The sequence below is a fragment of the Chelonoidis abingdonii genome, chromosome 10, assembly GCF_003597395.2.
Source record: "Chelonoidis abingdonii isolate Lonesome George chromosome 10, CheloAbing_2.0, whole genome shotgun sequence".
Classification (NCBI taxonomy): Eukaryota; Metazoa; Chordata; order Testudines; family Testudinidae; genus Chelonoidis; species Chelonoidis abingdonii.
The window spans coordinates 20,551,487-20,567,504 of NC_133778.1; the positions used below are offsets into that span (position 1 = coordinate 20,551,487).

Sequence of the window (16,018 nt, forward strand, 5' to 3'; positions counted from 1 at the left end):
GCAGAAGAAGTTTTTACAATTGTTCTGGGATTTTTTAGGTTTACTGATACTTTGAGCTCCCAGATTCTTGCTTATTTTAATATTACCTTTAAAGAGTTCATGCCGGCTATATTCCACCTGAAGAACTTTAATTGCACACCACTCTTCTACATTATGAATATTTAAAAACAGTGTGTGGCACTTCAGCTATTCTCTTTCGAAGATAAATGAAGTGTGGAACTTAAACTCTTATTTAGACTTACTAGTGAGCGATGAGCTTAAATTTCACTTTCATAGAAATGTCAGTGACTTGGTTTAAATCTTGATATTATACGGTACTTTAGTAAACTAGTCTCTGTACTTCATGACCTTATTTCAGTGACATTATCATTAACTAACTTAAATATTTCCAATTCTGTGATATGAAAGATTAGGGGAAATCCAATTGACTGTTCAATAGTCACCCTCCTTTCTCCTTCCCGCTTGTTTGTTCTTCATGCCCAGAAGAGGAGGAATTCAGTGGATCTGGCCAATGGGTCTTTATTGGTATGTGGTGATTAATGATAGGCAAAAGGTTTGATTTAGACTGGATGCTTGTCTGAAGCTAAATCCAATGTGTGTGATTTTACTCAGAAGCATTCCTTTCCCTTGCCTCTGAAGATTCCCTGACCCTATCTGTATTCACTTTGCCTTTCTAGATCCCAGTAAGCCACCCTTCACTTTCAGCTCCTTGCTTGTTGATTCTTTTCCAATAAGCCCACCTCCCCAGTAGGTTGCCAGCACCTGCATAACTTAGCTGCACTAGGCTTCTGGTTCTTGTGATCACCCCCTTAAATCTCATGCTGTGGTGTGAATGGCTTCTGGGGCTTTTCAAAGCTGTACAATGCAGACCATGTGAGGTTTCCATTGCTGGGGATAAGGCCAAGCAGCAAGTCTGTTTCTGGTAAGTGAACTACAGAACTCTTATGAATTGAGCTGAAAAAAAAGTTGAATTCAGTTGAGAAGTTGGATCAATATTTGGAGCAGTTAAATTTTCCAGAGCAAGTCACCCATTCCTAATGATGATATATATGGCTGGAAATCTCCCTCTGGTTTGTTTTGCGGACTTGTTTCTGGGGGTTTAATTCTGGACAAAGTTAGAGTGGCTTTCAATATTTGTGCTTCTGTTTTGAAAATCCAGGCTGCTTTCAGAGTCTCCACCGAACTGTTGCATCAAGCGCTATAAATAAATTATTCTCTACCTTAAGAAAAGCTACAACTCACAGTATGTTCTTGATAGTCTACCTGGAGATCATTCAGATATTGGAACTAGTAATCACCTGCACCCACTGCTTGGCTTTCAATGTTAGTTACTTTCTGCCCTTCCCAGCTGGTTTCCGTAGAAGCATGCGTCTGTGCCGCAGGAAATCCCAGACCAGCCAGCAGCCCTGTTATGCACGGTGTCCCAGCAGCTGTTACAGCGCAGCAGCAACCACTTATGAGGAGGTGGTGAGATACCAGCGACATCCTACAGATCGAAACCGACTGATTGTGCTAGTGGGTATGTTGCAGCAACTGACAGGAGCATGCCTCCAGACAGGGTTGTACCTACTCAGGCAAATCATACAAGCTCTAGTAAATACAGAGGGAAGTGTCCTTACTGCTCAAGCTCTTGTGGAAGGAGAAATTCAATAAAAGCCCGATCTAGTGGGAGTCCTCTCACTGACCGCAGTGGGCAGTGACTTGGGCCATAACAGGTAGTTCTTGAAGGGTGGTAGACCCAAAGTTTACCTACCTTTTATTTTTCCAAACACCAGTTTTGTAAAGTCTGTGTGCTTGTATGTGGTTTCTGTTGTTCCAAAACATTTCCTTCAATGCTTCAAAAGTTTCAGCAATACAATAGAATCGGAAACCCTACAGTACCAAATATTGGATGAAAATGCATTTCATCACGAAAACAGAGTCCAGTTTAACTTCTGTGGGGTTATTATTATAAATAGCAATGATAAAACATTTAGAAATCCTTTGTGACCAATACCTTGAAGTGATGGTTTTATAGGACTATGGTTATGAACAAATAGAAACAGCAATGGAGGGAGGGATGTTAAAAACCCAGCCTAGAAAACTTCAGTCTTATGCGGTTGGGAAAGCTAACAGGATATCAATGTGGATATCAGCAAGTGGAGCGGCAGCAGTACTGCAGCTGTCATGGTTCCTGCCCCGCAGCCCCCTTTATCTCCTCCTCCTGCCTCCTGGGTGGGCATGGCCCTTCTGCAGCCTCTTGACCATGGCATATCCCAACTCTCTGGCACCCTGGACAGTTGCCCTCACTGCCCACCCGTAAGGTTGGCCCTGAGCGAGTATCATGATATGTGATAGGTTGATGGTCCTAAAATGGAATTTTAGATTTAATAACTGTTTTGAGTGGAAGCTGCTCATATTTTTGCTAGGCACAGCATTCTTGAACATTTGTGGTGAGGGAAATACCTCTTCCCCCTGCCTAGAGCTGTACACATTTGAGATATATCTATAGATCTAGGTGTATAGATATAATTCAAATTAGTATTTTAGAACCCCCTACTGGCTGTGGCTATTTTGCTAGAAAGTGATGACCTGATCCTGCAGAGTATTACATAGTCACAGCTCCTGTTGAATTCAATGGGAACTGTAGATGCCTTGCACTTTTCAAAGTCAGGCACTTAATTTGTGATGCCACCAGTTGGGAAGCGCAGTGGAGGAAGCAGTAATGTGATTTCCATGCCTGTCATTTGCTTCACCAGTTCTTGCATAGGAGATAATACCTGAACATGTTATTTGACAGGCATAAATATGATGCACCCATAGTTTTAGTAAACTATATTTTATGTGTAGTCTCAGTCATTAATGTACCAGAGTTACTGTGTGGCTTTGTTTTAAAATATCCAGGTCCTTCAGGGGTTGGCGTGAATGAGCTGAGGCGGCGGCTTATTGGAATGAACCCTCATCATTTTCAAAGTGCTGTACCCCGTATGTGACATGTTCCTTTCACACTCTAACTTCCTGTTTGGGAGAAAGAAAACATGAAATATCAACTCCCTTTCTCCTGTCACAGAATATTTATAGACTCTGTGCTGCAGAGATGGTTTCCCTATCAATCAATAATATTGTGCTGTCTCTGAATTTATGAATTTATTAACAGGGCACAGATGTCTAGACTAACAATACACATTTCCTTTTATTTTTGTGGGAACTACAGGAAAGAAGGAAAAGCTACTTTCTTTTACTGGGCTTTATTTAAAATATTGTCTTTGGTCAAGTTTTCCAGCTGGCAGCAGAAAAGGAAGGATGGTCTTGGGGTTAAGCCACTGTTACTTTGATTTGATTCTGGGTATGCCTGGGTTTGATTCTTGTTGTGCCAGTGGATTAGGGGGAGGTTTAGGTTGGATATTAGAAAAAACTTTCACTAGGAGGGTGGTGAAGCACTGGAATGGGTTATCTAGGGAGGTGATGAAATCTCCTTTCTTATAGGTTTTTAAGGTCAGGCTTGACATAGCCCTGGCTGGGATGATTTAGTTGGGATTTGGTCCTGCTTTGAGCAGGGGGTTGGACTAGATGACCTCCTGAGGTCCCTTCCAACCTTGATATTCTATGATTACCTACCTGACTTAGGACAAGTCACTTAATCTCATTATACCTCATTTGTAAAATAGGACTGAGGGGCCTTCCTAGGGGAGTAGTGAAGATAAATTCATTGAATGTTTGTTTATAAGGTGTCTAGATATTATGGAAATGAGGGCCATATAAATACCCAGATGGACAGGAAACTAACAAGCCTTGTAGATTTCCCTCCTAGCACACTAAATCTAAAGCAGAATCTTACAGTTTCTCATCTCTGACTTGAATGGAAAGAAGTTTGGCATCTCTGCTCATTGGATTCAAGGTTTTGTGAAGATAAAACACTAGGAATGCAAGGCTCTAAATGCCTGTCTTAATATAGTTTTAAAATTGATAAATTGCTCCAGTTCCTCAGACTTACATGTCTTAGCCTTGTCAAATAAATTAACATAATATAAAGTGGAGTTGTGCTGGCAATTTTTTAAAATACTACAGAACAGTCTTCATGCACTGCCACTTGTCCAGGTGGTTTTATTTTTTCGGTGTAGCAGAAAAGTTAAATCAGGGGGAGGAGCATTGCAGTGTGTACAACTCCACTGTTTCATCAACGAAAGTTGACTTATGTTAACAAAACTTTGTAGTGTAGACAAGGTGTAAGTCTAATGGTTCACCGTCCTTTCAGGAACAATGCCCATTGTGCTCAAAATGGACCCCAAGGGGTAGATTCAATTTTGGAAGATTTTGCTGACCTCTGTGAGCTAGAAAGTAGGAACCATTAGTTTATTATTTCCTTTTGATTACTTGTGAAAATGAACAGAGTTTTAAAATTTATATGTTCACATCTCCACATGTGGAGTTTGGGAGTCCTGGCTTTTCACTAGGAACTTTGTTCTCAAATTGATTTACTGAAGAAAGAAAATGTTTACAAGAACTTTAAAAACTTTTAATTTTTCTTTAAGACACCACTCGTGCTCAGAAGAGCTATGAAGAGAATGGTCGTGAGTATCACTATGTATCAAAGGAAACATTTGAAAACATGGTATATAGTCACAGGTAACTTTGGGATTCCTATTGCTTTCTTCTCTAAAGTTTAACTTGCTCCAAGGCAGGGACAGTCTTGTGGTTTAGCGCAAATGCTGACAGTCAGAAGACCAGGGTTTTTCTTCAAGTGCTGTCGCTGTGGGTGCTCCACTCTAGATGTCGGTGTGTCCTGGAGCCGTCGACCAGAGTTTTTCGGTAGCAGTGCCTGGTCAGGACACAGGTGCTCCCATCTCGGAATCTTCCTGAGTGCCTGCATCCCGCACCCCCCTCAGTTCCTTCTCAACCATCCCTGGCTGAAGACGGGACTCGGGGCAGTGCTGCTTCTCTTCTCTGGTCTCTGCAGGAACAAAGTAACAAAGAATAGATTTATATTATAGAATATAATACTGCCACAGACTTGTGGTGCGAGCCATAGGATATGTGTACACTGCACTTAAAAATCCACGGCTGGCCCATGCCAGCTGACTCAGGCTTACTGAGCTCAGGCTAAGGGACTGTTGAATTGCAGTTTAGATGTTTAGGCTTTGGCTGGAGCCCAGGCTCTAAGACTCTGAAGTTGGAGAGTCCCAGAGCTAGGTCTGCAGCCCAAGCCTGAATGCCTACAATTAAACAGCCCCATGAGCCCGAGTCAGCTGGCACTGCCCAGAAGTGAGTATCTAATTGCTGTCTACACACACATACCCTTAGGCCCAGATTTTCAAAGTAGCCTCTCCTTTGGAGTGTGTTGGTTTTTGACTGCCTAATTTTAGCAACCTTAGACCTGATTCTTAGAAGGGTTGAGCACCTGCAACTCCTGTTGACTTGAGTTGGAGTTATGGGTTCTCAACACTTCCGAAAATCAGACTAGAGCCGTATTTTAGAAATGTAAAACCGAGCACCCAAATTCAGGCCCTGATCCCACATCCACATCTTTACTGGGTGTGGGCCTCGCAGTGTGCCTTGAAGGCACCAGAACCTTGAAGGACCAAATTTTCAAAAGTGCTCTCTAAGTTGTACCCTGCGGTTTCCCTATTAGTAAAATGAGGATAATATTTATCTAATTCAAAGGGCTGTTAGGAAGCATAATTCATTAAAGCATGTAAAGCACTTCGGGTACATCTACACAGCAAAAAAAAAATCCTGCAGCAGCAAGTCTGAGCCTGGGTCTAGAGACTTGGGCTTGCGCCATGGTGCTAAAAATAGCGATGTAGACATTCAGCTTGGGCTCTGAAATCCATCCTCTTCCCTGGGCTTCATAGCCTGAGCTCAGGCCCAAGCCAGAAGGTCTGTAATATGGCTATTTCTTTTTTTGTTTGTGTTTGTTTTAGTTTGTTTTGTTTTTTTAAGCTTCATAGTGCAAGCTCCAAGAGCCTAAGTCTGTAAACCCAGCCTCTGAGACACTCTGGGGTTTGGGTGTGGTATGTATTTATTTATTTATTTGCGCTGTGTAGATGTACCTTTTCTTCGAGTGCTTGCTCATGTCCATTCAATTTAGGTGTGTGTGCTTGCCATATGCACTGGTGCCAGAAGCTTTTCTTTCAGCAGTATCCATAGGGGACCGGCTCCAGCGTCTCCCAGAGCAGTGCGCACATGCCATGGTATATAGGGTGCCACCGGTTCCCCCCACCCTCAGTTCCTTCTTGCCGCCAGTCACAGTGCTGGAACTGTTGCTGCTTCAGCTAGTGCTGTTGCTGCTCATTCGTACAAACTATTTATCTCTTGTATTATAGAGTATGTAGTTGTGTGTTAGTGTTTATAAATCCCTTAGCCATAGTTAGAGACTTTGTAGGTCCCGGACAGGACTTTGCCTTGCACAGGAAGCGACAAGGTCAACCCGGGGCTACCCCTAAGAACAAAGACTCTAAGAGACTAGACTCATTTGGCTGTAAGGTTGATTCATCCTCCACCCTCCAGTTGAGGGTGGCCAACCATCAAGCCCTCCTGGGATGCTATGATTTTATGTGGCAAGCCATAGCAAAGTTCAAGGGCTCTCTTCCTGAGGCTTCTAGGAAGGAGTTCTGGGCTATTATGGATGAGGACACAACTGCAGCCAGGGCAACGCTCCTGGCGGTGTCAGATGCAGAGGACACCATTACCCAAACCATGGCCTCGGCAATTGCTATGTGCCGGGCATCCTGGCTGCTCCTCTTTGGCTTGTCCACGGAGGCTCAGCAGTCGATGCAAGCCCTGTTTGCGGAACAGATGGACAATAAGGTTCATGGCCTAAAGGACTCTCACATGACTCTTAAAACACTGGGCCTGTATGGTCCTGGCCCTGCCCACAGGCAGTTTAAGCTGCAGCAGCCTCAAGGCCAGGGGAGCCACCCTCACTTAAACCAAGGTCCAAGGCGTCCGAAACCAACTTGACTGAGTGAAGAGCGCTGATGAAGAGAACTCCTTCCAGGACTTTCTCGGGGTTGGTCTACTATCGCAGTGAAGTAAGTACAGTCATGGGGATGGTAACAATCTTTTCCAGGAGGTCTCTGGACTGGGAGTAGACTGTCGCCAGCCGTTGATGGAGGGGTCACATCCACGTGACTGTACTTACCTCGCTGTGATGGTGGACTGACCCCGAGAAAGTCCTGGAAGGAGTTCTCTTTGTCAGCACGCCTCACTCAGTCGAGTTGGTTTCGGATGCCTTGGACCTTGGCTGGGACACACCTCTGCACCCTCCAGACCCAAGGTATGTGGTCCCCAAAGGAAACAATGCTACACTTAAACGTCAGAGATCAGGGCTGTGTGCAGAGCGTGGTCAGAGTTCTGATAGACAACACATTAACAGACAAGGGGGAGCCTTCTGCCAAGAGGCACTTTGTCTTTGGGACTTCTGCATGGAATCCACGCAAAACCATGTCACCTTCTGGGTGCTTAGAACATGCTAGCAGATCACTTAAGCAGGGACTTCTCCTCTCACCGCGAGTGGGTGCTCCACCCAGAGGTAGCCGGCATGATCTTCCAGAGGTGGAGAACTCCCCAAGTGGATTTGTTCGCCACCAGCCAGAACAAGAGATGCCATAGGTTTTACTCCAGACAGGGTCTGGGCAAGGGCTCTGTCATGGTATAATTCCCAAATCTGGACCTTAGCGTCCCAAAGATTGGGTACCAGCATGAAAGCCTCTAAGCTTAATTACCAGCTTAGATCTGATAGGCTGCCACCAACCAGGAATTTCAGTGCCTGGTACACTTGGGTCCCCCAAAACTTCCCTGTGGGACCCCAAGACTCAGATGCCCTGAGTCTCCTAACAAAGGGAAATAAACCATTCCCCCCACCTCTCTCCCACCCAGAATTTCCTCTCTGGGCTAACCTGAGAGTTACTGATGCAACCTCTTTACATCACAATACCAAGAAGCATGTCTCCTCTCTTCCACAAAGAGACAAACCCAAAGACAAGGAAACAGAAAAGATTCTATCTCTCTTCCCCCTTAGCTTCTTCCCGCCCTGGGACACTAGGAGAGTTAAACACAGAGAGCAGTTTTTCCCCTCCCCCCTGTCTTTCCTTTCTCCCACCAATTTCCTGGTGGGTCAACTAGAAACAAAAAATCAACAGGTCTTAAAAAGCAAAACTTTTAATAAAAAAAAAGAAAGAAAAGAATAACAGTTCTCTGTAACCTAGATGGTAAGATACAGGGTTTTCAACTTATAGAAAATGAATAAACAATAGAAAAGGGATAAACAGCCTTATCCAAAACCAATACAATTTAAAGTACTTATAGCCAAATACACATAAACACTCCACCAGCCAGATACACAGATGCAAATACAGCAAAACAATTTAAAAGACTATACTTTTGCTACCTTTGTACTTACAACTGGGAAACAGAAGATTAGAAGGACTGGAAATAGATCCTCTCATAGCTGAGAGAGCACAGAACAGACAAAGACCCAAGACCAAGAAACACCCACAAATTCCCTCCCTTAAGCTTTGAAAAATCCGGTTTCCTGATTGGTCCTCTTGTCAGGTGTTTGGTTCCCTTTGTTAACCCTTTACAGGTAAAAGAAACATTAACGCTTAGCTATCTGTTTATGACAGGCTCCCTCTCCTACACCTTCCTCCTACCTGTTGTATGCATTCCTTCTGATTCAGCTCATCAACAAAGTCCTAGTGAAAAATCAGGTGAGACAAGGCTCAGATTATCATGATCGCCCTGGCATGGCCTTGCCAGCACCTGGTTTGGGATGCTATTGAACCCATCGGCGATCCCTCCGTGAATTCTGCCGAACCGACTGGACCTGCTGTTACAGGATCATGGACGAGTCTCTTGCACCCCAACCTCATGGCCCTCCACCTCACAATGTGATGTTGCATGGCTGAACCCTGAAGAACGGGCCTGTTCGGAAGGGGTCTAGAAGGTCCTCCTCAAGAGTAGAAAGCCCTCGATTACACAGACTTACCTGGCAAAGTGAATGAGGTTCTCCCACTGGGAGGATGAATGGGGCATCTTCCCTTCACATTCTTCAGTGCAATTGATCTTAGACTTCATTTGAGGAACCAGGGCCTGGCTCACTTCTCTATCAGGGTGCATCTGGTGGCTATTTCCACCTTTCGTCCATCCAGGGGCAGACAGTTTTTTCCCATGACATGATGGTCAGGTTCCTCAGAGGTCTTGAGAGACATTTTCCTCAAGTTCGGTCCCTGGTCTCACAGTGGGATCTCAACTTGGTTCTGATCAACTTGGTTTGAGCCTTTGGCCTCGTGCTTCTTGTCTCACCTATCATGGAAGGTAGCTTTCCTGGTGGTGGTGACGTCAGCGAGGCGAGTCTCTGAGCTGCAAACCCTGACCTCAGAACTGCCGTACACAGTCTTCGATAAGGACAAGGTCCAGATCTGGCCCCACCTGGCCTTCCTTCCCAAGGTGGTGTCTACTTTCCACGATTCAGGACATCTTCCTTCTGGTCTTCTGCCCGCAGCCCCATGATACTAGTGAAGAGAGATGCCTTCATGCTGTGGTCGTAAGATCAGACAAAGCCTTTCCCTAAATCGACTCAGCTTTTAATCTCTATAGCTGATAGGATGAAGGGCCTCCTGGTGTCCACGGAAAGAATTTCTAACTGGATCACATCGTGCATTCGGAACTGCTATGAGTTGGTGGGAGTCCCTCCGCTGCCAGTTGTCGGAGTCCACTCAACCAGAGCGCGGGCATTTCGGTGGCCTTCCTGGAACACTTCCCGATCCAGGACATCTGTCGAGCTGCAATGTGGTCCTCAGTGCACATGTTCACAGCCTTCTCCACCATCACTCAGTAGGCCAGGGACAAAGCTGGGTTTGGCAGAGTGGTGTTGCAATCTACACATCCATGAACTCCTACCCACATCTGACGGGTACTGCTTGGGAGTCACCTAAGTTGCATGGACATGAGCAAGCACTCAAAGAATAAAAGACAGTTACCTTTTTCTGTAACTGGTGTTCTTCGAGATGTGTTGCTCATGTCTATTCTACAACCTGTCCTCCTTCCCCACTGTCAGTGTTTCCGGCAAGAAGGAACTGAGCATGTGTGCGCCACTCCAGGGGGTACTGGAGCCAGTTCCCTATGGATACTGCTGAGGGAAAAACTTCCGGCACCGGTACATGTGGCGAGTGCGCACACCTAAGTTGAATGGACATGAACAACATATCTCGAAGAACACTAGTTACGAAAAAGGTAACTGTCTTTTTGAGATCCCAATGGTTGGCCCTACATAACAGCAAAGTATTTGTTTTTGTTATCACTGCAGTAAATACCAGTGTAGATTTTCCATATAGCTGTCTTGACACCAATCAAAACCATAACCTCTGAACCTTCTCATGTATATCTGGAGGGGAAGTGGGTAGAGATGCATAATTTTGGAGTCTCTTCAGAGACTGGAGATTTGGATCTGACAGTCCTGTTTAATCTAGATTTTTATTCTCAGTAAAGGTTCCTATATCTTAATATCATTGTTTTTACAGAGGATAAATCCTTCTTTAGCTCTTTGGTCTCTTGATTTAATATGCAGATTTCATTGCTAAATGCAAAATTTCAGAGGCTGTCATTTAGGGTCTGCTTCATTTCTCTTTTCATTCTCCCTTCTCACCCTTACAGAATGCTGGAACATGGGGAGTACAAGGGACACCTATATGGCACCAGTGTTGATGCTGTGCGAACGGTTCTCGATGAAGGGAAGATCTGTATAGTGGATTTGGAACCACAGGTAAATAGGGGGATCTAAGACTAAGGGCTTGTCTACACTGGCAATTTACAGCACTGCGACTTTCTTGCTCAGGGGTGAAAAAATACCACCTGAGCGCAACAAGTGTCTCCCAGCACTGGTAGCTACGTCCCTTGTGGAGGTGTTTTTTTTTTTTGTTTGTTTTTTTTAAGAGCTCTCCCAGCGCTGCGCTGTGACCACCCAAGGCACGGGGCAGAGCTTTAGCGTTGCCAGTGTAGACTAGCCCTTAAATTTCATGGAAGAGACTGTCATCTGTCATATGATTGTACCGGACATCGCCTCTTCTGTTTGCAATCACATACCATCCCTGTAGTATCAACAGCAATTGCTTAAATGAACAAGTAATGCTAGGGAAGTATTTAGTATATTCTTGGTTTCTTTGAAGCAATTTAACAGATGGGAATAAAGAAGAGCAGCTAGCACATGTGACCAGCCAACTTTCCGAGAACCACCAACAAGTTTTCCATAGGCCACCAATGGTCCGTGGATCACAGTTTTAAAACATCTGCTGTAGAGGAAGGGAAGGCTTGCACAGGGCTATTTGTCTGTTTCATGATCCCCATAAGTATCTGCAGGATGTGAAGGTTTAGTGGTCTAAGCTGGAGTTGATTAGTTGACTTACACTAGTTCGGGGGTTTATTAGTGAAGCTTCTATGCAGTAACAAGATGCCTGTGTATTAGTGGGACTCATGAGTGTAATTACTAGATTCAGGCTGAAAATCACCAGGAGGCAAGTTTCTGCAGCATGCTCACTACACACAATATGGTTGCTGCTTGGAGAGAAGGTTCAATTAGCAAACTTACTATAAAATTGGATAAGGATTCATTAATAAGATTGTGTACATTGTAAACAACAAAGTGAGATGGAGCATATATATGCACACACGCTATCATTTCTGATGTGCTTATCACCATGGTTTAGAAGTCTAGTCTGGTTATTGTGTCGTATACTTTCAATTGGAAATTTTCCAGGAGTAATGGACACTGACCCATCTTGCCTTATACTGTTTTGTACAATGAGACAATACATCCTGAACGAATGCTACTAGCAACTGAAAACTGTTTGTTCGTTCATAGCTTGGAAACTTAATCCAGTAGGAGAGACAGGAACATTTAAGAGAGAATGATTCACCTGAGAGTCTAAAGCATCCCCACCTTAAATTTATATTGTTGTCTTTAGACGTAAAAGTAGTACCATGTGTACGAGGCACGGCAATGTCACTGATGAAACACCTTCCCCAAATCTCTCTAAATGGCTAGAGGGAGAACCCCTTTTTCCTCTTCTCACTAATCAGTGAGAACCAGGGTGGAGATAACAAAAGAATTTTTCAGAAGCTGCTTGTGTGACTTGATTTATTTTTATGAGGAGGAATGGGTCACTATATCTCCACAGCGAGGTGGTTGGTTAGAGAAGTTTAGGTTGTGTCACCTTAAAGGTCTAAAAACGTTCCTTAGATGGAGCTACTATACTTAATTGATGGTCACAATCAGTGCCTCAAACATTAAGATAATTTCCACATATGTGCCTCTTTTGGGCACTGCGAAAATATTTCTTCTAAGGCCAGAAAAGAACAAGATTTCTCTCAGCTACCTTTACTATTCTTGATCCATTTCTAGACCACTCAGCCAAATGAAAAAGTCAGCATGCTGCTAGTTCACACAGGCTTTCTTCTTTCCAATCCCTGACCCTGGGCTTGCTGGTAAGGGGGGATAAGGCTAATAAAGGTCTGAGTGAGTAGTTGTCAGAAGGTGCTGAAGGCTTGAAGTCCTGCTAAAAACCCTCCTAAGATTTTTCTAAATTACTCCCTTATTTGCTGGTATTAGCTCTATAAAATTAGAAGAATTTCCATACCTGGGTGTCTCTGGGAACCTAACAAAATATCATTTAAAAACATAACTAGAAGAGAGCCTCCCTGGACCAATAAATTCCAGAGGGAAACTTCCTTTAGATACCTGGACCTAGAGTTGTCCAAGCTTTGTCATGTTGTAGTGGCTTGTGCTGGTTGAAGAAATGAGATAAGTTTCATAGCCTCAGATGTGAAGGAGGGCCTCAGGTTCTCAAAACCAGAACAAAACAACCTACCATGAAGGCTCCTATGTTGCGCATCCCTGTGCTCCTGCTGTCTTTCGAGTTTTTCTTGTCCATTTCTTCGCCTGAATTCAGTTCTCAATGAAAAAAGGAAATTTTGATTTTGCCACTGTGGCAGAACATGCTGCTGCTAATTACTTTGTACTCATTAGTTTAACTCTCCCTGCTTTTCACAACAGGTTACAAACACTGCTTACTCACAGTGGTCTGTTGACATCAACAATTTGGAGAGAACTAAACAAAAGGCAGACAGTGCCTTGCAAAACATGGAGCAGGAGAACCAATCTTTTCCAAAGGCAGGCCAAAACCAAGACAGTTTTGAGCCTCTAAAAAGGAATTACAATTGAAGATTTAAAACTCCCATAAAAGGTAGCTGATGTAACCTTTTAATGGCCTTCTTAGGATTTTTATATTCATTGTAGTTAAAATAATTTCCCATCTAATAAGGTTACTGAACGGAATTAATTAGTGTGGTGCCGTTGCTGACCAGTGTCTGGGTTGAGGATTATTAGTGCAGTTATTACATAACGGATGTTTTTGAATACCGCATGGTCTGGAAATGGTACACAACAACTTGTTTTTAATAGAAATAAAATATGAGATAGATATGACTTATACATTTTAATTTAACCACTATCTGACCTTGACTTGCAGGGTATACAAATGGCTCGGTCCCACGAACTAAAACCCTATATTATATTCATCAAGCCACCCAGCATGAGCTGCATGAGACAGTCTCGGAAAAACGCCAGGATCATTACAGACTATTATGTGAACATGAAATTCAAGGTGAATTTTAGAGAGTGAAGGAGGTGCAACAGTGATTGTTCAGTGAGAACCTGCCACATTTCTCTATTGTATTAATGTTTTAAAAGACCCTTGTGTCTTTTTGGTCTGAAGTAAATCAGATCTGAGGACATTCAGCACATGTTGCGAAGCATCTCTCTCTTCCTGGTATTTTGGAGTGGAAGTGGAGTACAGAGGACGGGGATTGGGATATGTGGCTAGAGTGGGTTTCTCTGGAGGAAGTCTGCTTTCTGTATTTATATTTGCATTATTTTGGTTTGTTTTTGTAGTATATAGCCAAGGTGCCTAGATCTCTGGGTAGACACTTCCATGTTGTTTAAATGGAAATATGTGGAACCCTTTTCCTTCAGTGCTGTCATAGTCCCTTTTCCTATAGACATCAGCTATTGATACTTCAAACAAAAGCACAGTGGTGGTGGTCTGCATGTGATGCATTCCTACCTATATTACAGTAAAATTACAGATGCCTTATTGCCTAGACACGTAACAAAAATTAAACAAGATTAAAAAATAGAATGTCACACTTGTTTCTATAACTTTTAATCTTCAGTTTGACCTTCATTATCTAGCACTGTATGTTTTAAATGTTTACTTTTCTGATGACTTCCTAGACTCCCTTCATTTTGTCTGTGGGGGGTGATCATAATTACATAGCTAAAAACATGGAATGTGGGGAAATATTGCTGACAAACTGAAATACAGATTAGGAACATAGATGTGGCAAAACTGATGAGACCTCTGGTCTATCACATCTGGATCTGCCTGTAGCATTAGCCAGTACAGTGATACTTCAGAGGCAAATAATAGCACCCTCACAGGATCTAGGCCACTGTGCAATGCAGCACATGGGGATAAAGGAAGACTTCTTGTGCAAGCAATCAGTCGTGTGCCAAAGGTTTAGAATTGATTATCATTGTCATGGCATGCTTATCTTAGAGTTGTTATAGGTTTTAAGTCAGAATAATTTCCACTTGTGTTAACATTTACAGACAGGGACAATCCTCAGCTGATGTAAATTGTCACAGCTCCATTGAAGTTACTAGAAATATGCCAATTTACGCTAGCTGAGGATCTGGCCCAGGGTGTGGTTTTCCAAATGGTCTCTACCCTGAAAAGACATACAAAATAACTGATCCTGGATGTCCCATGGAACTTGCAATGACTTCAGTCAGACCTTCTGCTTGCAGCTCGTTTGCAGGATTGAGTCCCACTGAAAATTACATGCAAGAACTCTCTCTTATTCTCAAACGAGCATCAAGTGATCATATTTTAATACAGGGGAGCTTATTCCAAGAAGCATAAGGTTTATAATGGGACACCCATGCAAATGGTTTGGTGATGACATACAGTAACTGAGTTTTCTGATTGCACCACTTTCAGGGGGAACCATGGCAGAATAGAAGGTCTTTATATATAATAATACGACTTTATATTTCTATGCCATCTTTTATCTCAGGATCTCAGTGTTTTATGAACATCAGTGAATAACCCTCACAATCTCTCTGTGAGGTAAGGTAGTAGTATCCTTATTTTATAAATTGGAAACTTAAGCACAGACAGGCTCAGTGACCTTGGGCAAGACACATACTGAGTGAATGGCAGAGCTGGGAAGAGAAATCAAATCTCCTGGCTCCCAGTTCTGTCTTCTAGCCACTAACCTCCAGTTCCTCTTTGGAAGGGTAGAAAGTGAAAACTTGGATAAACCTATTCCTATCCAAAAGTGTCCCACATGAAACTATAATGTTTTATAGGTCTGTACTGTCTCTTACAGGAGGAAGACTTGCAGGAGATGGAGGATTGTGCTAAGAAAATGGAAGCTCAGTTTGGTCAGTTCTTTGATCAAGTGATTGTAAATGACAATTTACAAGATGCCTGTGTGCAGCTGCTGTCTGCAGTCCATCAGGCACAGGATGAGCCCCAGTGGGTCCCTGCTACTTGGATATGTTCAGCCACTCAGCCATAATTCTGAGAAGCAGGAAGCTTCACAAAGATTATATCTTATGTTTTACCTCAAGAATAATCCTGTCAGGATTGTAAAAATATATCTTTGTGTGGAGAGATTTCACAGGATTAGGAAAAAAGCTAAGATAATCGTACTGTCTTCATTGTAGTTCTTACTGCAACATGTGATGCTTAACATCAGTTTTGTACCTAAAAAGTGCTGTAGTCTCTCAGAATTACAAAAATAAAAGATCTGTTTTCTTGCATGTACTTGTGTGGTCTATTCATACCTGGGTTAAAGAAAAGGTGATTCCCATACCTCCTTTTTGTTAAGAGGCTTCTTGATTTTTATGATGCTTGTGTATTCCCAAAGAACTATGGGGAATTATATCAAGATGTAAAAGTCTGGAATACGCTTAGTA

At 43.1% G+C, this 16,018-nt stretch overlaps 1 protein-coding gene across 1 annotated transcript in view; it reads left to right on the top strand.

Annotated features, from left to right (window-relative positions):
* MPP4 (MAGUK p55 scaffold protein 4) overlaps positions 1-15,786 on the top strand; it is a 34,041-nt gene extending 18,255 nt beyond the window's left edge. Inside the window, exons 15-21 of the mRNA XM_032799491.2 lie at positions 484-525; positions 1,349-1,519; positions 2,884-2,964; positions 4,512-4,605; positions 10,633-10,741; positions 13,503-13,637; positions 15,427-15,786. Coding sequence (XP_032655382.2) covers positions 484-525; positions 1,349-1,519; positions 2,884-2,964; positions 4,512-4,605; positions 10,633-10,741; positions 13,503-13,637; positions 15,427-15,618 — 824 coding nt within the window. The 3' untranslated portion in view covers positions 15,619-15,786. The remainder of the gene's footprint in view (positions 1-483; positions 526-1,348; positions 1,520-2,883; positions 2,965-4,511; positions 4,606-10,632; positions 10,742-13,502; positions 13,638-15,426) is intronic.
* Positions 15,787-16,018: the final 232 nt, after the last annotated feature.